The 26,478-nt window shown below is 36.5% G+C and overlaps 1 protein-coding gene across 1 annotated transcript in view; it reads right to left on the bottom strand.

Moving 5' to 3' along the window:
- The window catches only part of LOC127645094 (ladderlectin-like), a 118,590-nt gene extending 93,004 nt beyond the window's left edge, over positions 1–25,586 (bottom strand). Inside the window, exon 1 of the mRNA XM_052128620.1 lies at positions 25,481–25,586. Within this exon, the coding sequence (XP_051984580.1) occupies positions 25,481–25,538 (58 nt within the window). The 5' untranslated portion in view covers positions 25,539–25,586. The remainder of the gene's footprint in view (positions 1–25,480) is intronic.
- Between the last annotated feature and the right edge of the window lie 892 nt (positions 25,587–26,478).

Raw genomic sequence — 26,478 nt, 5'->3', positions numbered from 1 at the left:
GTCTCAAAACCAAATAGATAAACTGAAGATGTCCAATACCCGAGAGTCTATTCAACAAACCGTGGAAGACGATCTGGATGTTGCTATAAGAAATATTTTGAATAAAGACAATTTGGATACTCATCAGAAGGCTAAGCTTTACACCTCGGCTTTACAAAGATTTTTAACGCTAGTTAAACAGGGTGATCGAGATAGTAACACATTAACGCTTGCATTAACATCCCCCAATGAGTCTCACAAAGAGCAATCTGTTAACCCTGTTGAAGATATTATGGCAGATGTATTGAAAAATGTCCCATTGAGAAGTGTGAAAAATGCAAGATACATCATGGATAAAATGTCTAAAGACAAAGAAATGTCATCTTGGAATGATTTGGGGGAGTTTGTATTTAAAGGTATTACTATACAGGGGTCGCACGTGATGGATCTTGTAAAGAGTATTACGGCTCCGCATAATATTAGGGATGACCGTAGACCTCATGGATGGAGTTTTTGCAGGCAATTGCTACTTTAAACATCCCCTATTCAACAGTGCCAAACCATAAGGTTAGACGTGTAATAAGTTCATTTAAAACCAAACCGTCTACATCGCCCTCTATGGTAAAAAGAATGTATTTAAGTACACCTTCTTCTAAGGATTCAGATGCATCAGCGTTTAAATCACCGTCTCTTGATCAAAACGTATGGCTGTCATTTTGATATTGTATAATTGTATATTCAATTTTGTACAAATTAATCATGTGGTAATAAATAAAGCTATGACATTGGTACATTTGACATTGTGCTCTTTTTATTTATTAGAAGCAAACATTTACAAATCATGTATTTAACATAAACGTTTCATCCCATTTGCACACATTGCATACACTTAAATGTAGTACTATTACAATGAGTTATCCTTAGTTTTTTCACAAAATGCGATACATATTCATCATTTTTAATTAAATCATCGCTATAAAGCATCATAACATCATCATAAGCACAACCTCGAATCATATGATATAGAAAGAAAACACAATGATGACCACATGTGTCAGACATAAAATGCTGAACTTGTTTAGCTGAATATTGAATGCGTGTTGAATTCGTTTTTAGAAAGGCAGTGATTGATACAGGAAAACGAATAAAATCAGGACTATTACCGAAACTGTCAAAGAAAAATGCTGAACCATCCTTATTTATGTAAATTGCTAACCAGTGTTCACCGGGGAGATGTGCAGGGTCTGTGTTGATTATGGTTGACGTAGGTAACGTTCTTAAGGGGTCCTTCGGTAAATGATCACACGGTAGTACTCCAAGAAAATGCGTGTTTTGTGTGATTCTGTCTATAGCCGCTGTAAGCTGTATGGTATTCATGTTTTCAATTAATAGTAGTCAACAAGCACCTGTCTTCGGTTAGAAACTTCAATGATGTTGTCAAAAACAGCATAAACAATCAGATTAATGGTTCTTGGAAGCGGTTGTCTGAAACGTACTTCTAGTCTGATATTCCCAGACTTAACAAGAGAGATGTGCTGGCTACATTCTTCTTCTGGAGTGAGGTTAAAACCATAAAGTGTATAACCCTGCAGAAAATCTTCTCTGTCGATTACCAATGCTTGGTTTTTTAGATGTCTTCCAGACGAAAGCGCAAGCTGGTAAAAGTCAGGTTGTAATGGTTTGGCGGGGTGTTGCTGACCATCCACATAAACAGCTAGAAACTCCAGATCGTAATGCTTAAATGCAAAAGGGTTTTTATCGTATGCCCCTGTAAAGCATCATTATCGACCATACCCAATATGATAGATTTGGGTAATGTACCTAAAAACAGGTTTTCCTGGTTTGATACACGGCCTCCAGCTGGTATGGAGAAATTTTTCAGGCAGACCCTATCAATTGGGTATTTGGCAGTTGTTGAGAGTAGTGCTTGAGCGTGCCCCAGTCTCACTCCTGGTGATACAGATACTTTTTTAACAAACAGAGAAGCTGTCAAAATACGTAGTTTGTATGCTATAGCATCACTCCTCATTAGACAAAATTCATCTTTGCCTCTTGTCAGACGGATTTTAATGTCCACCCCATTAAGCATTAGTTTTTCTTGAAAGAAAATATCACTGTGTATTGGTGATAAAAGCTCAACTACTGCACTTTCGTTGCTAAAGGCAGCCCTCTTTGTCAGACCAATGTTAGCCCCTGCCAGATCGCCTGCATCCATATGTCCAGCAGAATCTTTGTAAAATAAACCTGCTGAGAAAACACTTTCCAATGTATCTTTACCGTAGTTTAAAAGGCATTCTATAATACATCGATAGGGGTAAGTGTTTGTACTCTGTGAAATTAACCTATCACCAAGCGATACATCAACCTGTGAAAAAATAGTGTTTCCTGGATAATTGACCAGTCCAACAGGAGCCCCATCTATGATATTTGAACCGTCCGGATTTGTGATTTTAACACGCATGTAAAGCAGTGTATTATTCAGATCTATATAATCTTCACCATTCCCCGCTATGAAAAATTCCAATGGAGCGCTGTCCAATATCGCAGATAGAGGAGGTATTTCAATGTATGTGTTTTTTTCAATAGCCGTCTGACCGTACTTTCACACCAGAAGCGGCGAGAGCGTCAAAAGTCGCTCTGGCTGCCCTGCCTTCGACGCTCGTGGACGCTCTGACGTAGATGAAATAGGCGGCAATGTTTGTTCAGAATGCTTTGTTTTGTGAACTATATTTAAAGGGGCCACAATTTAAACATCCAGACATGTCGAACATTTACTTTTTGCCGACCTATCACAAGTAGCGTATATCCTCATGAACTCTTTAAAATGTGAAAATAAGAAATCGATCGAAATTATAGTTGTTTGTTATCAAAATAAAATGCATTTGTAATAATAACTGTGGTCTTGGTTGTTTTATATCCCTGTAAGTAAACAGGGACAGATCATATATTATTGGGAAACCCGCCACGGCAATAATTAGTTTCTCCTCCATTTTATCTTTGGAACTAATGTTTGGGGGGAACCAAAGTTTACACTGTTGTGTTCTCTAGACTTCGCTAGAGCGGAGCACTTCTATATTCCAATAGGTTGCTGCCAAACCGCGTCACAGCTCATTACCATAATGTTGACTGCACTTGAACTTTCATCTGACACCCACACCGCCCAAGATTCGCTGCGCCGTTTCTAGCTGGCGAGAGACGCTGGCTGTCATTGAAAATGAATGACTTCCGGTCGATTTGATGCTCTCGCCGCCTCTGATGTGAACGCACGGTGAGTCATCGGTACTGTAAACAGATCCAGTTCGGATTTAATACACTCTTCGGACATGGTGTGTAGTAGTGCCATGGTTTAGAATATAGTTTTAACAGATGAAAAACGCTTCACAGCTCTCTTTCGTTTTCGTTGCCTAACTGCGGTTTTCTTAGGGTGTTTCCTGGTTTTCTTTACCGCCTGACCGCTCCTCCCCCTCCTCATTCCAGGTGGTTTAGACCTCCATTTACGTAACATAACCATTAACCCCGAACCGTCTTGAGATTTATCATTATTATTAAAGGAATGTGTCATAGCTCTTGTAACAACGTCGCTGGCTATGTTTTTAGCAGCGTTTTTAAGGTGTGGTTTGGCTATGCTGAAACCTCTTTTTAACAACGGAAGAGCCATTCGAAACAAACCCCTGAAAAGGCCTGAAGTGGAGCCCCGCCCCATACATGACCCCTCCCCCAGAAAACCCCGGCATTCCACCGCCTGCTTGAGCTTTAATAGTTTACATAATGAGTGGGGTCCATTTGGTACGGATTGTAATACACCATTTTTAAAGGATCGGTTGTTTCACAGGCCTGAAGTGTAGTTTAACGACGACTTTGCCATAAGAAAATGGCACTTCGCTGTTTCTGTCGTCTTTGAGTTCAATACAAATCTCTCCAATAGAATGTTTATTCACTGACACGTAGTGCACTCTGTCATATGCAACACTGACTATTTCACGATCCGATCCGGTTATATGTACACATCTCAAAAGCGGGACATGTGCATCACCCACAGATTGATATTCGATAATATCTGTGTACATGTACATGGTGTAAAACCCTCCATTTATCTCTGCTTGGTGTGGCGCGTACACTGGCGTAAAACCGGTTTCGACGCGTTCATTTCCAGTATACTCATTTACAGATACCAATGGTTTCCTCGGTATTAACCCCAAAATAATGGCTAGTTTACCGTGAAATGTTAAGGAACTTCCTGGTGACGCTATCATGAACACTTTGTTTTTCACATGATCGTAGCCAAGACGTAAATGCCGAGGTAGCAAAGTATTTAGGTCCTTAATTACAATCAAAACTTTGTCATAATAACCGCTTTTCAGTTTTATCTTCTCAAGATGGATGACTCCGTCGATAACCTCTCTGAATTGGACTTTCACATCATCATCAGTAATAGAGTACCATGATCTAGGGTATTCAATTTCAGCCACACCCACCTCCCAACGGCCTTTTAAGTTTATAGGTCTGGCTAATCTTGTTCTGTAATTTGAAATTCGGTTTTCGGGGTAAAGATCTAATGAAGCATTGCATGGCAATGTAACATAAAACCCTGCTTCACCCATGACCGTTTACTGCAGAAATGAACTCAGGTAACAAATGTTTTATTTTTATATGCTTTAAGAGGTTTGTAGATCTACAACATCTTTTTCAGTAACCCAGCTGTCAAACTTCGGAGGCCACCCCACCCATCGTACGAGCACCATGGATCTTTTACCATGCTTCTTCTTGTCTAATATCTATTCTACTTTAAAAGCTTTGTCCTTAGCCACAATAATTTTTTGTAACTCCTCTTCATAAAATGATCCATCGATAACGTCGCCATCATAATCAGATAGTTTGTAGACTGGTGGTTGTCGTGGTATACATTTGGTTATAGTGAAGAACTCATCTGTGTAGTTTTGTTCATAACCCTTGGTAAAAGGACCCCTCATCTTTGATATTCTAACCACGTCGCCGATTTTGAATTTAAATACAGGCGTCTTCTTACACACATTACCATACAAATTGTCATAGACGACCGGTTCATTTTCTTTGTTGACATCTACAGGCCTCATTTTAATACTTCTGTGATAACTACTGTTGTATAGCTGTTAAATAACGCCAAATCCGTCCTTTTAATGTTCTATTAAAACGTTCAATAACGCTTGCTTTCAATTCACTCCCCGTGCTGAAATGGTAAATGTGGTGCTTTTTAGTTAGTTGTTGGAAATGCTTGTTAAAAAATTCCTTCCCCTTGTCAGTCTGAATTTTCTGAGGGATTCTACCCTCTTGTAGTATTGAATTAAATGCATTGGTCACCGCCAATCCAGTCTTGTTCTTTATACAACGTACCCATGCATATTTGCTAAACACGTCTATACATGTGCATACATGTGCTATTCACAGCACCACACCCTGCCAAACACCTGGCTCCTGTATACAACCCTTCTTTCCCTATGTTCTCTCCTTTAACTGACACTGAGGTCTCTAAACTCCTCCTCTCCAACCACCCCACAACCTGTTCCCTTGACCCCATTCCATCACACCTTCTCCAGGCCATCTCTCCGTCCATCCTACTGGCACTTACACACATAATTAACACATCCCTTCTTGCAGGCACTTTTCCCACTACATATAAGCAGGCTCGAGTAACCCCACTGCTGAAAAAACCTGCACTTAACCCCACACAGATAGAACACTACAGACCAGTCTCTCTCATCCCATTCATGGCAAAAACACTTGAAAGGGCAGTTTTCAATCAGATCTCCGCCTATCTCTCACAGAACAAGCTGCTGGATGACAATCAGTCGAGCTTCAAAAGTGGACACTCCACTGAGACTGCCCTGCTGTCTGTCATCGAGTCGCTGAGACAGGCGAGAGCTGAATCGAAATCATCCGTTCTGATTCTGCTGGACCTTTCTGCTGCCTTTGACACAGTCAACGGCAGCAGAAAGGTCCAGCTGAATCGAAATCATCCGTTCTGATTCTGCTGGACCTTTCTGCTGCCTTTGACACAGTCAACCATCAGATCCTACTCTCCACCCTCTCTAAACTGGGTATCACTGGAACTGTGCTTGACTGGTTCAACTCTTATCTCTCAGAAAGGTCCTTTGAGGTAGCATGGAGAGGGGAAGTATCCAAGCCACACCAGTTACTGTAGTATATTTTTTATCAAGTTAAATTGTTGTTTTATACCACAGTTATGTCTGAGGAGCAAACATGCAGTTTACTGTGTGTAAAGGCCTGTGACGTGATGAATATGTGTTCACATAGGTTTGACTATTTGACTTTGTGTGCAGAAACATAAATAGCATTACTTAGGGGGGAGAATTGATCTCTTCCAAAGGACATTCTGTTACTTCTTAATATGGTCAAGACCAGAGTCAATGAAGAGCATGATGGATAATACATGTAAGCCCCACCTTGTTTGAGGAGATGTATTTAAGTAAAACCAAACCAGAGATGCTTCAGTTGTTGTTGGTACTGTGGTTTCACCGTAGGCAACTCGGCTTTATTGTGTGATAATAAAGTCTATTCTTCTGAAATCAAAACCCCAAAGATGCTGAGTGATTTTTCACAAAATTGGCATGAAAAACTACAACAATTGGCGCCCGAACAGCGACAGAAGAGAGCAGAGTCGTTACATCGCGGGCTGGCTGGGAAGGCAAACACAAACAGGTGGCCACCATTAATAGGTAAGCAGATTTTGCTTATAAAAGTTTGTGTTGCTTGCCAGTTTGCCTGTGGTGGTAAGAACGCTCAAAAAGCTCTTCTAAACCAAAAAGGAAAATAAGACTAAATAAAGGGTTTTGATTCCAGAAGAAATAATTGCATGCAATGATCTGTTTTTATTTGCTGGTAAGGGTGTAGGTGTAATAGCAGTAAATAGGGACAGATAAAGTTTAAGAAGTAATAATATATATTATAAGATATTAGAGAATGCTCTGAATAGTATTAATATTAGAGAATGCTCTGAATAGTATTAATATTAGAGAATGCTCTTGAAAAGTATTAATATTAGAGAATGCTCTTGAATAGTATTAATATTAGAGAATGCTCTGAATAGTATTAATATTAGAGAATGCTCTGAATAGTATTAATATTAGAGAATGCTCTTGAAAAGTATTAATATTAGAGAATGCTCTTGAATAGTATTAATATTAGAGAATGCTCTTGAAAAGTATTAATATTAGAGAATGCTCTTGAATAGTATTAATATTAGAGAATGTCTTAAGTATTATGAGAATGCTCTGAATAGTATTAATATTAGAGAATGCCTGAATAGTATTAATATTAGAGAATGCTCTGAAAGTATTAATATTAGAGAATGCTCTGAATAGTATTAATATTAGAGAATGCTCTTGAATAGTATTAATATTAGAGAATGCTCTTGAATAGTATTAATATTAGAGAATGCTCTTGAATAGTATTAATATTAGAGAATGCTCTTGAATAGTATTAATATTAGAGAATGCTCTTGAATAGTATTAATATTAGAGAATGCTCTTGAAAAGTATTAATATTAGAGAATGCTCTTGAATAGTATTAATATTAGAGAATGCTCTTGAATAGTATTAATATTAGAGAATGCTCTTGAAAAGTATTAATATTAGAGAATGCTCTTGAATAGTATTAATATTAGAGAATGCTCTTGAAAAGTATTAATATTAGAGAATGCTCTTGAATAGTATTAATATTAGAGAATGCTCTTGAATAGTATTAATATTAGAGAATGCTCTTGAATAGTATTAATATTAGAGAATGCTCTTGAAAAGTATTAATATTAGAGAATGCTCTGAATAGTATTAATATTAGAGAATGCTCTTGAATAGTATTAATATTAGAGAATGCTCTTGAAAAGTATTAATATTAGAGAATGCTCTTGAATAGTATTAATATTAGAGAATGCTCTTGAATAGTATTAATATTAGAGAATACTCTTGAAAAGTATTAATATTAGAGGTCTGCATTGGCATAAATGCGGATAACGTTCTTGGGAAAAATGAATATAAGAATACTGAATAAAAGATTAAAAAGTAAATAAATAAAATAAATCCTGCAGGGTACTTAAGATAGGAATAATAATAATAATTGCAAAATTTAGTGTGTTTTTGAGAGCTCTGTGTTTATAAAGGCCTAGTAACGTTTATGTGCGTGTAAGAATAATTGTGGTTCAAGAGTGTTCAGAGTGAACTAATATGAGAGAGTATGACTGAATAAAAATATAAGTCCGGCAGAGGAATCGGAATGTGTGATAGTCAATGACCATAAAAGGAACACTGTGTGGATGTAATATGAGCCCAATAAATAAATAAGAGACGAAGGCGGATGAAGTAAAGTTGTTCAATAAAGAAAGTGTATCAGTTATATGTTGAATGAATGTTGGAAATGAAAGCTGTCTCGATAAACTGTGGAAGGAAATTTCGTTGATAACATATAGAAAACTAAAAATGTTCCAAAATATCAGCCTGTGCTGCATAAATGGTAAGGTGTATATATGCAATTTACAGCAGAGAAAATATATTTGGGCTATTTTCAACCTTCCATCACTATATGGAGGCAGAAAAGAACTGATAATTGCAGGCAGAAAAGGCACCTAATAGATAGTCTGGTTGTAAAGTGGAGATAAAACCAATGATAAAGATATATAGATAGAAAGATACATTTAATAGAGTATAAACAAACAACAAGAAAATGAATAAAAACAGTGAGCTAATATAGATGTAAAACGAAATTAGGAAAAAAAAAAAAAATCAAAAAGTTAACTCACAACTGGCTGGAAAACATTTAGTCTTGGCTGTTCTTAGTCTAGCAGCTGTTAATTGAAATGGGCTAGAGCATAACTCCTAAACTAGACTGTAGCATAGAAATGTATTTGACTTCATACAGAGAATCTATACATTCCAGAGATATTGGTGGGTGTGTGAACAAGATAGAGAGACTTAGCTTTGCTGCATAGACAGAAAGTTAACTCTTAGCTTCTGAGGTTTTTTTTTTTTAGACTAGCAGCTGAAAAATATGCCAGACCGCTGAACTAGTCAGTCACAGAAGACAAGTGAACTTCATATAGAGAATTTGTGAAGTCAAAAGAGATATCTGTGCTTAAAGTTTAACCTTTAAAGCACAGGGACAAGTAACAATAAACAATTGAAATTGAAATAAAAAATTAAACAACTGTAAAGTAATTAAAATCAGTTTGAAAAATAAAAAAAAGGCAAAGGAAAAAATAAAATAATAAATAATGAGAATAAGAATTAAAGCTTTGAGTCCAGTGTATTAAACTGAAGTCAACTAAGTAATTGAAATTTAAACAAAGGTGTAGTTAAGATAAGTGTTGTTATATCACATAAGGTAAAACTCCAGTGGAAATACTAAAATCTAGAAATCCACTGTGTAAAATCTCAAAGAAATGAGAAAGCAAAATAAATAAATAAATAATAAAGTGACGTGAATTGACTTTGTGTATTAAAAAGTAAAGGTGAAAGAAATTGGGAAAATTGTTTCAAAATATTGCTGTTGAAGATTAGTGTAGAAGGAAATACATTTAAAAAATAAAAGATTAATTTATTCTCTAGATGTATTGATTTATCTAAATTAAGGGTGCTAAAATAAATTTTCATTTTTATATGCCAAGTAAAAATGAAGAAGGAACAAGTGGAGAAATAAAAACTAAAATCTAGATGAAAACTGATCCTAAAAAGTAAATTGACAAACATATAGGAAATGTATTCATGTATGGAGTATAATAATTCATATATTAGAAGAAGATAAGGAAAATGATTTAGAAAGACATTTAGATTAAAATGTAAAAAAATAAATAAAAAGATAAGAGTAAAAACTAAAAACAGGAAAAATATAAAGTAGTAAGAGATATATCCAGAAAGTTTAAAATTCACTGAGAAATATGAGGCAGGCCAGAAAAGCTGAGGCATGCAGAGGAGGGTAAAATGACAGGACCCTTTTTAAAAATACCTCCCTATGTGACCCCAAAGGTCAGCTCCCAAAGGTCAGCTCCAAATACTTTAGATAGAATGTGGATAGTCTTTCTTGTAATAAGACCAGTAGTTATCAAAGCCACAGAAAATGGGAAAGGGAAATTAAAAAGAAGGATTGTGAAACTGGAATATGAAAAGTAAATCTTAAATGTGAAAATTTCACATTCATGTGTCTGTTTTATGTTCTGTCTAGTCCAATATGAAAGAATAACATTTTTAACAATATTAAATTAAACTATAATGTCTTTATATATACATTTAAACCCAGGATTATATGTTTTATTTTTGATGTGTTTAAATATGTCTGGAGAACAATGTATATGTTTGTGCAACTTTATTGGTGTAAACTTGATCAACCAACAAAAATAAGACAGATAGTGTTTATTATTTTTGCTAGGAAAGTCTGACTGGAGAGATTTGAGTGAGACATCCTGATCGTAAGGTGAACAGAGAGGGTTAAGACCCTGGTGTCTCTCATAATGTCTCTAGTCAAACACAGGGGGCCCCGAATTTAGAAAAAAGAGATAGCAGATTCTTTTAAGATTAGACATTTTTCTTTTATTTCTTGTTTTATATATACAGTGTAGGCATTGGTTGATCATGGGTACACTGAAAGTTGTCACTGAGACTAGAATTAAAGAAAATAAATTTAAGAATGATTTAAATCATTGCATGTTCTCTACATTTCAAATTTACTCAGAAGTTTTTCTTGGGTTTGTTCTATGACCAGTCATGCTAGATAAAATTGAAATAAGTCCCAATATGTGGTGTATTTGATTGAAAAAATATTGATAATGCTAAGGAAAAACTGGAAATTGGTACTGGGTGAAACTCATAGAAAAACATTAAGATTAAATTGAATATCATGAATAATTTGATGTTCATGTGTCTATTCTGTGTGAAATTGATGCTAACTATGTTTTACTCTCTCTGTTGTCAGCATTGTGTAAGTCATTTCAATAACTCATTCTGGAACCAGTCTCTATCATTGCAGATTGCTGAGCCAGATGATTTATTGAAGAAGCTTATGTTACAGGAGACAGTCCGGAGAAAAGAAAAAGACTGAGAAATACAGTATGTGGGCTGTTATATGATTGGCCCTCCTACTATCATGAATGCTGGTAATCATTACTGAATTGACATTTCAATTGTGGATTCAAATTTCTCTTGATAAGTTGATTTCAGTCATATATGACTAATTGGATGTTTGATTCTCCAAATGCCATCCATGGGTGCAATATCCATGTCTAAATTGTTCTGAGGGTCTAAATTTAAATCCAGCATCTAATTGCTAATTTGTTGGCAAAGTAAGAGTAACATATTGGATTGTTTACTCCCTAAATTTTCCAAAGACTACCCTCACTTTAAAGAAAAAGATTAATCAGTACTACAAGGTGTTAATTAAGTGTCTATTTCTAGTAAGCTATTTTTATTTTGAGTTAAATCCATGAAAATACAATTTTAGAGGTATACAGTTTATGCACAGTGACATCTGTCTCTGCTATTTAACTGAATAATTGATCATGAAATGCTGATAAGTATAAGACGATAATAACTGAAAAATCATATTATTAAAGGATGATAACATTAGGATATAAAAATGAGACTTGTAAGAAATTCAAAGGACATAATGTATTTCACTGATCAATTATTGCAAAACACAAGATATATGTCTGAACTTCCATTGTGCCACTTTACTATTTTATTTTGTTTAAAATCTTCAATTTATTTTCTGTTAATTTAAAAAGGTGATTTATGTTGGTTTATTTGACATAATGAAAGTTCCTTCTCCTGAGAAAGAGTAAGAAAAGGGAGAAAGTAATCATAAGAGAGTTTTAAAATGAAAACTTAAATTTCTCAATGGTCTGAATACAAATGCGCATTAATTTTATTGCGTGAGGAGGGAAGGGATAAGAGAAGTAGAAATTCTAGAAGTTTTCTTGAAGATGGTTTACAATGGCAAAGGTTGAAAGCAGATAATATAATAAAATATATTTGATTATATCATTTTATTAAATTACATTTATCACTATTCTCACTGTTGTAGAATTACATAAATGTGTTATTGTGATTTTCTAAGAAAAAAAAGGGAATAACTGTAACAACAGTGTGAAGGAGTGCAATCTCTCCCTCAAAATTCTTTCCCTCTCGCTCTCAGTTTAAGTTTTTAAGTGGGCTAAAACCATATCACTAAATTGTTTTATTTTCTTTTGATTTTATTTTCTTTTATATGGAAAATGATGTGATTTGACAATAATGTTAGATACAGTAATATGAAGGAAAGGTTCAAACAGCTTTCCTCATCATGATTAAAGATTTGTTATTTTCAGAGGGCAATTTGAATGAAGTGCTCATACTAAAGATAAGAGATTTGGTTGAATGTACATCTGGAAGAATAAATGTAGGTTCTAAAACTACCTAGAAATTATTAAATTAAGTGATGATTTAAATTAAGCGTCTTAGAAGCTTGACAGAGGCGATCCTGTATTTTGATTTGTTCTGATGGTTAGTCTTCACCAAGAGACAAAGTCTTTTATGACCTTTGCTAAATGAGAAAATATAACAACTTGAATGGAAATTAGTGAACTGTAAATGAGTTCAATTGTTGCATTTTACTTTTCATTTGGACAATTTCAATAGATTGTTGAACTGTGAATAATGCTTTGTGAATTTAACCATGTTTTGGACTGTCTCAATGTTTGAGCAGTTGTAGATGGCTCCATTGGCTGTGATGGTTCTCAGGTGATGCTCCCTGAAGCAAGGGAAAATGTCTGTTTACAGATACCAGATTATTAAAGATTGGATAATAAGACTGAGCGGTACCGAGACCAGAGACAAGAGATGATGACCCAATGATGGGTAAAATTCTCCAGTGGCAAGAGGTGACGACCCAATGACGGGTAAAGACTCTCCAATTGCAAAATGAGAGCTGCCTAAGACAGGCGCCACCGCCCTGGAAACATGCCCAAGAAGGGTGAACTGGGTTTAAGGAAGTGGATGGATGCTTTTAGGAAAGAAGCATCAAAAGGGAGGTCTAGAAGAAACCTGCCAGAAGTTGTGAGTTCCACTCAACCTGACTGTGTCTTAATAACCGCTTTATTAAAATATTTTATCACAGCAATGAATAACAGGCATTCTATCACTGTGTTATCAGGGGATCACACCCTGTGTAGAAGACCAATTATAGATTGATTTTGGAGGTAAAGCTTTGAGAACCGTTGCATACAAAGAAGTGCCTAAATTATTAAAGTATTAAGCAAACCTGGGACTGTTTGCATGATGAAGAATTACATTGGAAAATTATTTTTGTTTATGCTGTTATTGAACTCATGTACATTTGAATAATAATGAAGAATGGAAAAGAATATATGGTGGTGACTAAAAATTAACATGACCTGATTGCCAAAAGAAATGGGGTGCACAATTAACTAAAATTAATATAATATCTGGATAATAACATTGTGGAAGGAATAAGATTCTGTTGTGTGATCCATTGGTAAAATAATTTTGGATTCAAGCAACAGTAAAGCAGATGACTTTGATTGATGTGAATGGCCCAATGCAATGGCAACTACCCTGAATGGACAGAAAGACCAAATTGGGAGGAAATTGATTCCTTCAATGAATATATAAGAAGATATGAAGAACCACGCCCTGGGTGTAAGTGCTGGTTAACCTCTCCCCAAAGGGTGATCCTCTACGATGCACAAAGCATCTGGGTTGAAGACATCTACACTACAAGCAAGAACTCTTAAAATTAGGATGAATATTTTGTTTAATGCAATCTACATAACTGTGACAACCAAAAACAAGACCAAACCAGGAGCACGTACATGCTTAAATATGTTAATTTGTGACTATAGAAAGTCACAGAGGAGGGAATATGTAGTATATTTTTATCAAGTTATCAGAGTAATGAAAACTTGTTGATTTATACCACAGTTATGTCTGAGGAGCAAACATGCAGTTTACTGTGTGTAAAGGCCTGTGACGTGATGAATATGTGCTCACATAGGTTTGACTATTTGACTTTGTGTGCAGAAACATAAATAGCATTACTTAGGGGAGAATTGATCTCTTCCAAAGGACATTCTGTTACTTCTTAATATGGTCAAGACCAGAGTCAATGAAGAGCATGATGGATAATACATGTAAGCCCCACCTTGTTTGAGGAGATGTATTTAAGTAAAACCAAACCAGAGATGCTTCAGTTGTTGTTGGTACTGTGGTTTCACCGTAGGCAACTTGGCTTTATTGTGTGATAATAAAGTCTATTCTTCTGAAATCAAAACCCCAAAGATGCTGAGTGATTTTTCACAAAATTGGCATGAAAAACTACAACATTACTTACTGGGGTACCTCAGGGATCAGTGCTTGGGCCACTTCTCTTCTCCATATACACAACATCACTGGGACCCATCATCCAGTCACATGGTTTCTCTTACCACTGCTACGCTGATGACACGCAACTCTACTTGTCTTTCCAGCCCAACGACACCACAGTGACCGCTCGAATTGCTGCCTGTCTGGCAGACATCTCAGCCTGGATGAAGGAACACCACCTTCAACTCAACCCTGCCAAGACCGAACTCCTTGTCTTTCCAGCCAACCCTGCTGTTGAACACAACATCACCGTGCAGCTGGGTCCAACTACAGTTTCGCCTTCCAAAACGGTCAGAAATCTAGGGGTAACCATTGATGATGAGCTAAATTTCACAGACCACATTTCAAAAACTGCAAGATCTTGTAGATTTACACTCTACAATATCAGGAAGATAAGACCCTTCCTCTCTGTACATGCCACACAACTGCTCGTTCAGCTCGTTCCCTTGTCATAACTAGACTGGACTACTGTAACGCTCTCATTGCAGGCCTCCCTGCATGTGCTATTAGACCTCTCCAAATGATCCAGAATGCAGCAGCACGTCTGGTCTTTAATGAACCTAAGAGAGCACATGTTACACCACTCTTTGTCTCTCTCCACTGGCTGCCGGTTCATGCACGTATTAAATTCAAGGCCCTAATGCTGGCATATAAAACAGTCACTGGGTCTGCTCCAGCATACCTAAAAACATTTATGCAGAGCTACGTTCCCACCAGAAGCCTGCGGTCGGCTAAGGAACGTCGCCTTGTCGTACCAAAACAAAGAGGCACCAAAACACTTTCCCGGACTTTCAATTTCATCATACCACGGTGGTGGAATGACCTTCCCAACTCAATCCGAGAAGCTAACTCACTCTCTATCTTCAAAAAACGGCTAAAAACACATCTTTTCCAAAAGCACTTAACCGGTCACTAAAAAAAAAAAAATAATTATTTACATTTCTTGTTGCACTTAAATCTGTTTTGTATACCTAAGATGATTCGCTGATGTTCCTCCTCTTTTGTAAGTCGCTTTGGATAAAAGCGTCTGCCAAATGAATAAATGTAAATAAATGTAAATGTGCGCAGAAATTTTGTATTGTCATTTTCCGTAGAATATATTGACATATCTACCAGGTTCATTTGAAACTTCTTTATCACTTAGCAAATCACCACTTTCCTCTAATACACCACGTTTTAATCTACTCACACCCCCTAAAGAGCCGGGGTTTGATGGTGTGTAGTACACCTTATGCAATTGCTCGGTCCTGTTATCAGATCAGACACCACATAAATAATGAAACAGTGATTCTATAAAAGTATCCTTTTATTTTAAAATCAGGAGTAATCATACAATACATGCTTAAATAGTCAAAATAGAAACACCAACATCAACCAATGTCTAGATATTGTAGGAAATTAACGCATGTATCAGCATTTTTGTCAATCAGGTAATTAACCAGAGTATCAACATTTTCAAAGACATGACTATCACTCTGATCGTTTCTTGACAATAACATCACACATGTATCCGTCACAAATGTACATAAGCATATTATATCGGATATTTTACAGACATTATCGCATTCAAACAATGAATTTAGAATGTTTTTAAGCAACACACAGGGAGAATCATTCTGGCAGGCATAGACTTGTATCAGGCATAGACTCTGTAGAATTGTTTGATAGACCTCTGACTATGTCCATGTGTTTTTTTTAGACAAATCAGCCGTTTGTTAATATAGGGTTCATTTACAATCTTGTTTTGTCCAGAACGTTCATCATTAATGATCTTATACAGCATATTGGTTATTTCACATTGAAGTCGATGTCTCAGAATAAATGTAATCAGGCCAGTAGCTCCGCAGCAGTTACCCATTGTTAGCATCAAACTTTGGACCCAGCCGAACAGCCTTTCCAACCGTCCACAGCGTCATAGACAGCCTGCTCACAGCTATCATTCACCAGCTTCTCACGGATTTCACGCACTCTCTGTAGAATGTTCGGCTCCTCTCTTAGTTCACACAACACGCCTTCGACAACTCCATGGATTCTCTGAGGATGCGGTGTCAACCCAAATGGTTTTAAAGCCTGGCCGATAACTTGGTTTAACACAGGTTTAAACAGTTTACTGGAAATTTCTTCAAAATGAGTGTAAAAGAAATACTTGTCAGGATCAAACAAGCACGTGTGCTGGATCTGACTGGGGTGATCCACTTCACAACCGTAGCACAACTCTTTTAACTTTAAATCGAGGAGATGATCCAGAATGACCACTATGACTGCTTTTATGAAATTGAACCCCTTCACACCAATAATGCCATCCGTGTCATCATCTCCCCTAAGAGTCGCTGCATCCGGAAGTGGGCATCCTGATCCGTGGGATGAAATGAACGTTAGATTGCTGTAGCCAAGCTCCATGCAAAACTTGTCAAGCCAATGGCCGATGTCAGGAGTCCCTACAACGGGGTCATCTCTTGCTGAAGTATCTGTGTCATTGGGTGATGCGACGGGCCCAGGAAGATCTGTAGTAAAGTCTTGAGACATGTTGGTTTGAATGTTGGTTTGAAATGCGGTCAGTCACCACCAACCTTTAAGGTCTGTAGAAGGTGGGCGGTGTTACACGGTCACTCCTACAAACTCTCCCACGCTTTTTCGGGGTCAAACAGCCTGACCTTAATTACATTGTATTGGTCATTTGCATCACACCATTTAAACAGTTTGTCTATCTTTGAAAAAACATCATTCAGTATAGGAACATCTTTCCACTGAAACAAAAACTTCATTTGGAAACATTAATTGTGCTCTGTCTCTGGGAAAGGACACCCTCTGTCACTGAGACCCTGTTTGTCCTCGCTGGTAAGTATGTAGACATGGTCAGCCACCCTCTTGATAGTGTGGTTACCTGCTCTGTTCTGCCCCCCTCTTTGGACCCATTGCAGTTTGCCTACCGCAACAACCGCTCCACTGATGATGCCATTGCATCTACAATACACACTGCTCTCTCCCACCTGGAAAAAAGGAACACATATGTGAGAATGCTGTTTGTAGACTACAGCTCAGCATTCAACACCATAGTGCCCTCCAAGCTTGATGAGAAACTCCGGGCTCTGGGCTTAAACAGCTCGCTGTGCAGCTGGATCCTGGATTTCCTGTCAGGCAGACGTCAGGTGGTTAGAATGGGCAGCAACACCTCCTCATCACTGACCCTCAACACTGGAGCTCGCAGGGCTGTGTTCTCAGCCCACTCCTGTATTCCCTGTACACACATGACTGTGTGGCAACACATAGCTCCAATGCCATCATTAAGTTTGCTGACGATACGACGGTGGTAGGTCTGATCACTGACAATGATGAAAGAGCCTACAGAGAGGAGGTGCACACTCTGACACGCTGGTGTCAGGAGCACAACCTCTCCCTCAACGTCAGTAAAACCAAGGAGCTTGTTGTGGACTTCAGGAAGAAAGACGGAGAACACAGCCCCATCACCATCAATGGAGCACCGTGGAGAGAGTCAGCAGCTTCAAGTTCCTCGGTGTCCACATTACTGAGGAACTCACATGGTCCGTCCACACTGAGGCCGTTGTGAAGAAGGCTCACCAGCCTCTTCTTCCTGAGACGGCTGAGGAAGTTTGGAATGAACCACCACATCCTCACACGGTTCTACACCAGCACTGTAGAGAGCATCCTGACTGGCTGCATCACCGCCTGGTACGGCAATAGCACCGCGTACAACTGCAAAGCCCTGCAAAGGGTGGTGCGAACTGCCAGGAACATCATCGGAGGTGAGCTTCCCTCCCTCCAGGACATATACACCAGGCGGTGTGTGAAAAAAGCTCGGAGGATCATCAGAGACTCCAGTCACCCAAGTCATGGGCTGTTCTCACTGCTACCATCAGGCAGGCGGTATCGCAGCATCAGGACCCGCACCAGCCGACTACATGATAGCTTTTTCCCCAAGCAATCAGACTGTTGAACTCTTGATCTATCAGGATCAATAATTAGCACTGCACTTTATTAATCTATAATCTCACACTGGACTGTCAACATATTCTCCTCAATACAACTGCTATATATATATATATACACATATATTTCATATACTCCCACTTATTGTATTGTATTGTATATTCTGTTCTATATTCTGCATTGTATATAATTATTGTGTTGTGTAAGTATGTGTACATCTGATTTGTAAATTGTTTTGTGTAAGTATGTGTACATTTGATATGTAAATTGTTTTGTGTAAGTATGTTGTTTATTGTAATTGGTATATGTCTCGTCACTGTCATGACTGCTATGTTGCTCGGAACTGCACACAAGAATTTCACCTACTGTTGCACTTGTGTACATGGTAGTGTGACAATAAAGTGATTTGATTTGATTTGATTTGATTTGAACACAGTCTCTTGGAAATGATTCTGGAGATGCGCCATTATTCAGATCCCTCCAAACACGATTGTAAAATACATCCCAGTCCTTTTCCGTGAAATACAAACAACGGTCTTCATCCATTGCATCACCCCTGTTGAATAACTTAACAGTACGAGATGTTCTGTCAAAGTCGTACACACACAACTGTGCGTTGTTTAGATGAAATTCATATTTCAGATCTTCTAACGGCTCATGGAGAGACTTGGTCATGCATGGACCGTGACATCTCCTCGGAGCCCAATATATCTTAGTAAGCCTTTTTACATCATTTAACATTGTTTTTTTAGGAGTGCTGGAAGCAGCCTTTGCACAAGTGGAAATCACAAAATACTTGCTGAATAGTTGCAATGAACAAACCTAACCCTTTTTAAATACACAGATGGGGTATCAGAACAGACACTTCATACTACTTCCTGTACACAACCGCTGACCAAACATTTCATATCACATCATGAACATCTGCCGGAGGTTGGGTGGGGAGGGGGCGGGACCGGAAGCAAAGGTCAAAGGTGACGTCATCAATCATTTTTTGACACAACGTGCATAATACTTACTACTTAGAGCCCACAGTTTTTATGAAAATTAACCTATAAATGACTTACCTGCCGTTGTCTCTGTATATTAAGCTTGGATAGAACAAAGTTTTAACACAGAAAAATACATACTTCAACTTAAAAGGGACACTTCACCAAATTGTTTTATTATTTCTTCATTTGCTCACCCTCATGTCATCCCAGATGCGTATTACTTTCGTCCTTCTGCAGAACACAAAGATTTTTAGAAAACTATTTCAGATCTGTTGGTTCATTCAATACAATTGAAGGGTGACCTGAAATTTGAAGGCCAAATACCACATAAAGGCAGCATAAAAGTAATTCATAAAATAACAGGATTTAATCCATGTTTTCAAAAATCTAAAGTTTCTAACTGATTGACAAACAGACTAAAAAGGGTCGAGCAAAAAGATATAACTTTATTAAATTTGCATCCTAAAAATATTTGCAAAGTGAGTTAAAGAGTCATAACAACAAAGGGAGCAGACGTTTCAGCACATTGCTTTCTTCAATGCCCCAATGCTTAATCGATGTCTTCAGAAGTGATATGATAGGTTTGGTTGAGAAACAGATCAGTATTTAAGTATTTTTTTTACTTTAATCTCCACTTTCACTTCCAGGAGAATTAAAAGTAAAAAAGGACTTAAATTATGCTGCCCTTATGTGCTTTTTTGAGCTTCAAAGTTCTGTTCACTATTCACTTGCATTGAATACACCTACAGAGCTGAAATATTCTTTAAAAAATCTTAATTTGTGTTCAGCAGAAGAAAGAAAGTCATACACATCTGGGATGGCATGAGGGCGAGTAAATGATGAGAATTTTTGGGTAAACTATTCCTTTAAATGACGGTCTGCTTGTGCTGTGTGGTACAAAGTGAATGTGTGCAGTCTGCCACTCATCATGAGAAGCTACCTTCAAAGACGCTCAGAAACTGTTTGAGGTTCACTCAGTTTTACACCAAAATAAAAACTGTTGATTTAAATGGAAAAATAACAGAAATATTTCACTACTGTATGCTTATGTAATATTCACTGTAATAATAGTAATGATGATGATGATGATAATTATAATAATAATAAATATCAACAGAATAATATATTTAAGCAATATGTGATGCTCTGTGGTGCAGCACTTCATTTGACAAAACTCCAATGTTGTGTTGCATTTTCATTTAATTTAAGTTTACATTTACATTTGGCAGATGGTTTTATCCAAAGCACCTTACAGTGCACTTATTACAGGGACAATCCCCCCGGAGCAACCTGGAGTTAAGTGCCTTGCTCAAGGACACAATGATGGTGGCCATGGGGTTCGAACCAATGACCTTCTGATTAACAGCCCTGTGCTTTAGCCACTACATCACCACCACTCACATAACTCACAAGTTCAAAGTAATTCACTTGTTCAGACACACTTTTAACAATAAAATTGGATTAATTTGTCTATTATGGAATCAGAAAAAAATGGAATTTGGAAAATAATAAAATTATTATAGGGCCCTACATAATCTTTTATATTATTTATGTCTTTCTCCTCTCAATTCTTATTACTGCAATGTTAAAAATTGTGAAGTATTTATACATCATAATTGTATTTGGGTAGTTTAGACTTTAATTTATAAATAAAATTAAACAAATAATAATTGTATTGCAGTACATTAATGGGAATATAATGAGTGTCACTATTGAGAATAAAGAAGCAAAAGTAAAATGTCTCCAGACAAATCAATAATGAGAAGTTTGGGTGGAAATTTAGCTTTTATTTTTCTGTGTTTTTATCTCTATAAACTGCCCAATAGCACAAGCAACATGAATAAAACAATACATACAGAAACTGCATCATGGCCTCCTAACCAGGTTAAACCATAAGACAAACAGGTTTTCTGAGGAGAGAAAATGAATGTTACAACAGATGACAAAAGCTTTCAAAGTATTCATGAATGACAAAAAAGTTATATGTCAAACCTCTGCATCAATCCAGGTGACTGTTGTGTTGAAAAACTTGAAGCATCTACATCCATATTCATCCCACCCAAGTGGACAATCTGTTAAGAGATTTTGTTGATATTTTTTATTATTGTTAAATAAACTATTGTGGGATTAAATAAATAGATATTAAGAGTACCAAAGTCTTACTGTTACAGCATGTGTTTCTGGCTGCTCTCTGATGCTGTACTTCCTCTTAAATAAGAAAATAAATAAATCCAGTTGGGATTTCTTTAAGACTGCAAGGGAAGCTCAGCTTCCCCTATAATGTCAAAAAAATAATGGTCAAATATGTACTATTGTGTAAACAATTTATTGACTAAAAATGCGTTAGAACACGTTCATCTCGAAGACGAGTTCGTTCAGAATCAGCTACATTACATATAGCAGGTCGGCTGACTCGATTTACTTCTCATACATTCCCGTAGCGTCAGTGCATTTCCCTGTTGAAGCCGAGCGTCCATTGACTTCAATGGGGCTGCTCTGAACAGTTTTTTTCAGTGCTCCGAAAATAGACGGTCATTGGATAAATGCTGCGATTATGTCCCGCCCACGGACGCTCAGCGTCTCTGGGGGTGAATGAGGAGTGGGCTGGCCCGACTCCGGGCTTCCGCGTGATGATTGGAGGATCTGTCGAAAGACTGCATCTCCTTTTGATTGACAGCGAATCTGTACTATAAGAAGTCACTGAAGCTATTTCGCGCTCAGTCCCATCGCGGATTTCTCAAGTGTAGTCAAAAGACAAACTGCTGCAACCTATTTCTTTATATTTGTTTGGCGAAATTGCTAGTCAATTTGCATAATACATTTCACACAATTATACACCACATTCCTTGTTTCAGTTTTACCAAGTTTAATATATTTAGTTTTAGAGCGTTCGTTCGTTCGTTCGTTCGTTCGTTCGTTCGTTCGTTCATTCATAGGGCAGAATTTACTTTTAAATAAGTTTATAATGTAGGCCGAAAATGAGCTTCCCCTCTTTGAAAGACCAGCAGCCGCCACTGAATAAATCATTATTACTACTAGTATTACTAATACTAATAATAATAATAATAATTCTAATAATAGTAATGGTAACATTTAACAGTAAGGTTGCTTTTGTTAACAGTTAATGCACTAACTATGAACAACATTTATTTACAGCATTTATTAATCTTTGTTCTGATGCATATAAGACATTTCTTAACATTAAAAAGTTGTTTAAGTTAACATTATTCAATGCATTAATTAACATCAACTAACTAAAAATAACACGCCTTTACAGTATTTAAGTGTCTTGTTTAATGTTAATAATACAGACTATGTTATATTTACTGTATAATGATATGGCATATATATATATATATATATATATATATATATATATATATATATATATATACACTCACCTAAAGGATTATTAGGAACACCTGTTCAATTTCTCATTAATGCAATTATCTAATCAACCAATCACATGGCAGTTGCTTCAATGCATTTAGGGGTGTGGTCCTGGTCAAGACAATCTCCTGAACTCCAAACTGAATGTCAGAATTGGAAAGAAAGGTGATTTAAGCAATTTTGAGCGTGGCATGGTTGTTGGTGCCAGACGGGCCGGTCTGAGTATTTCACAATCTGCTCAGTTACTGGGATTTTCACGCACAACCATTTCTAGGGTTTACAAAGAATGGTGTGAAAAGGAAAAACATCCAGTATGCGGCAGTCCTGTGGGCTTAAAATGCCTTGTTGATGCTAGAGGTCAGAGGAGAATGGGCCGACTGATTCAAGCTGATAGAAGAGCAACTTTGCCTGAAATAACCACTGCTACAACCGAGGTATGCAGCAAAGCATTTGTGAAGCCACAACACGCACAACCTTGAGGCGGATGGGCTACAACAGCAGAAGACCCCACCAGGTACCACTCATCTCCACTACAAATAGGAAAAAGAGGCTACAATTTGCAAGAGCTCACCAAAATTGGACAGTTGAAGACTGGAAAAATGTTGCCTGGTCTGATGAGTCTCGATTTCTGCTGAGACATTCAGATGGTAGAGTCAGAATTTGGCGTAAACAGAATGAGAACATGGATCCATCATGCCTTGTTACCACTGTGCAGGCTGGTGGTGGTGGTGTAATGGTGTGGGGGATGTTTTCTTGGCACACTTTAGGCCCCTTAGTGCCAATTGGGCATCGCTTAAATGCCACGCCTACCTGAGCATTGTTTCTGACCATGTCCATCCCTTTATGGCCACCATGTACCCATCCTCTGATGGCTACTTCCAGCAGGATAATGCACCATGTCACAAAGCTCGAATCATTTCAAATTGGTTTCTTGAACATGACAATGAGTTCACTGTACTAAAATGGCCCCCACAGTCACCAGATCTCAACCCAATAGAGCATCTTTGGGATGTGGTGGAACGGAGCTTCGTGCCCTGGATGTGCATCCCACAAATCTCCATCAACTGCAAGATGCTATCCTATCAATATGGGCCAACATTTCTAAAGAATGCTTTCAGCACCTTGTTGAATCAATGCCACGTAGAATTAAGGCAGTTCTGAAGGTGAAAGGGGGTCAAACACAGTATTAGTATGGTGTTCCTAATAATCCTTTAGGTGAGTGTATGTCCAATATGCGCACAGTGCAGAAAAATGTTCTCAGAGTTGTATGTGATATTTATTGTTGATTCAATAGTGAATCAATAGTTTGATTAATGTGTTATCTTTTCTGCTATGTAATTTATTATGTCCTGCAAATGTTTGTAACGTGTGAATTACTTTCACTTTACAATAAAGTCAGTTAATACCTATAATTAATGCATTTTTATTATTAAATACATTTAGTAAAGAGCCTACAAACATTAGTAACACATTAGGTAATGCTGAAATATGTTACACTTTACAATAAGGTTCACAAATATGCACAATAAATACTTTATTATAATTATATATCATTAATTAAGAGTCAACAAACATTAGTAATGCATTAATTGATGATAATCAAAGGGTTTTCACTTTACAATAATGTTCACAAAACTCCATTATATATATATATATCACACAGGAACACATGTGACAATTCTTTCAATATCTCTCCAACATTTCTCATCCAGAATGAATCATATTAGACACCTTTCAAGAATAAGAAATGTGTTAGTAAGAAATGTGTTAGTAGTACTGAATACACTATATATTATTATAGGCTTTTGTAAAAATTAACATTAATAAACATTGTAAAGAGGTGCTGTTCCTTGTTAGTTCATATAAACGAAATATCTATTACATAAGACAAGATTAATAAATGCTGAAAATAAGTGTTGATCATTGTTAGTTCATGTTAACTAATGCATTAAATAATGTTAACTAAGGCATTAACTAATGTTAACTAATGCATTAACTAATGTTAACTAAGGCATTAACGAATTTTAACTAAGGCATTAACTAATGTTAACTAATGCATTAACTAATGTTAACTAAGGCATTAACTAATGTTAACTAAGGCATTAACTAATGTTAACTAATTTTTGCATTAACTAATGTTAACTAAGGCATTAACTAATGTTAACTAATGTTAACTAAGGCATTAACTAATGTTAACTAAGGCATTAACTAATGTTAACTAATGCATTAACTAATGTTAACTAATGCATTAACTAATGTTAACTAAGGCATTAACTAATGTTAACTAATGCATTAATTAATGTTAACTAATGCATTAACTAATGTTAACTAAGGCATTAACTAATGTTAACTAAGGCATTAACTAATGTTAACTAATGCATTAACTAATGTTAACTAATGCATTAACTAATGTTAACTAATGCATTAACTAATGTTAACTAAGGCATTAAATAATGTTAACTAATGTTAACTAATGCATTAATTAATGTTAACTAAGGCATTAACTAATGCTAACTAAGGCATTAACTAATGTTAACTAAGGCATTAAACAATGTTAACTAATACAACCTTATTGTAGTGTTTCCAAAATAATAATAATAAGGATATTAAACATACGGTTTAAAACAGGCTTTCATTGTTTTGCCTTTTAATAGTTTTAAAATATATAATAAATTATTTTCTTATTATAAATATTAATATTATTACAAGGTAATTAATGATTCAAACAAAAATAAAGTAATACCTTAAAGCCTATTATTGTTATATTGCTTTTACCTGCACCACTCATCGAAAAGAGAAGGCAGAGAGACAGGTAGACAATCCAGACTGCCATTGAGTATAATGATGAAACCCCAAACCAGGACTACTTCACAACTGAAAAACAGAATTATATTAAAAGTAGAATTATTAGACAACACACATAATTAAATATGAGTCTAAATATGTTATACCATCATAAATTCAGCAAAAATGTGCATTTGAAGCATTCGTTTGGTGACACTACCTGAGAGTTTGCTGGAATCGGTCTGTGTCTGCAGGTTCAAGGGATATTTATATGGAAAACTGAGAAATGTTTACAATGTCTTGATGTCATAATCAACCACCACATAAAGCTGCATCATTTATCAGTGGATCATCAGGGTCTTGCAATAACACACACCTTCCATTGAAGATTTCTATCTTCTGTTGCACAATTTTGTTAACAATCGTTTCCCCTCAGAAAATGTTGAACTTTTGAAATGTTTTTAAAGGTCCAGATATGAACAAGACTGTCCAAACCAACAAACAGTGTTACTGCATGGGGCTCCAAAGTCAAGCCTAAAAATGATTTGGTGCTCAGTCTGTTTAGGGAGAAATGGAGGGACATTTTCAGGTAACAATGTCACTGCACACACTACTAAAATGGCTTCGTTTTTTGTCTTGAAATCTCTAAACATCATTTGTACGGATTATACTTTTTTTCTTACTCCATTGGCAAATCGTTTTTCTTGTTTTAAATTTGTGAGGTACTTTTCACAAAGTTCTCATTTTTCTAAGCCAGATGATAAAACATGCAATTAACTCCCATAAATTTCCACAAACTTTCTCTGGATAAAATGCTCCGGTTCCTTTCATAGAAATTTGGGAATAAGTTATTTTTAGCCAATAAAAAACCATCTAGACTAGAAACCAGCTGTAACACTGTTTAACCCTCATTTGGTGTTCAGGTAATTTGTACCAATTTTGATTGTTTCTTTAATAAGAATGGTATCTTTGATCTGAGTAGGCCAAGG

Source organism: Xyrauchen texanus, chromosome 6, assembly GCF_025860055.1.
Source record: "Xyrauchen texanus isolate HMW12.3.18 chromosome 6, RBS_HiC_50CHRs, whole genome shotgun sequence".
Taxonomy (NCBI): domain Eukaryota; kingdom Metazoa; phylum Chordata; class Actinopteri; order Cypriniformes; family Catostomidae; genus Xyrauchen; species Xyrauchen texanus.
Note: the sequence above shows the minus strand (reverse complement) of the source record. Positions and strands in the feature narration are given on the sequence as shown.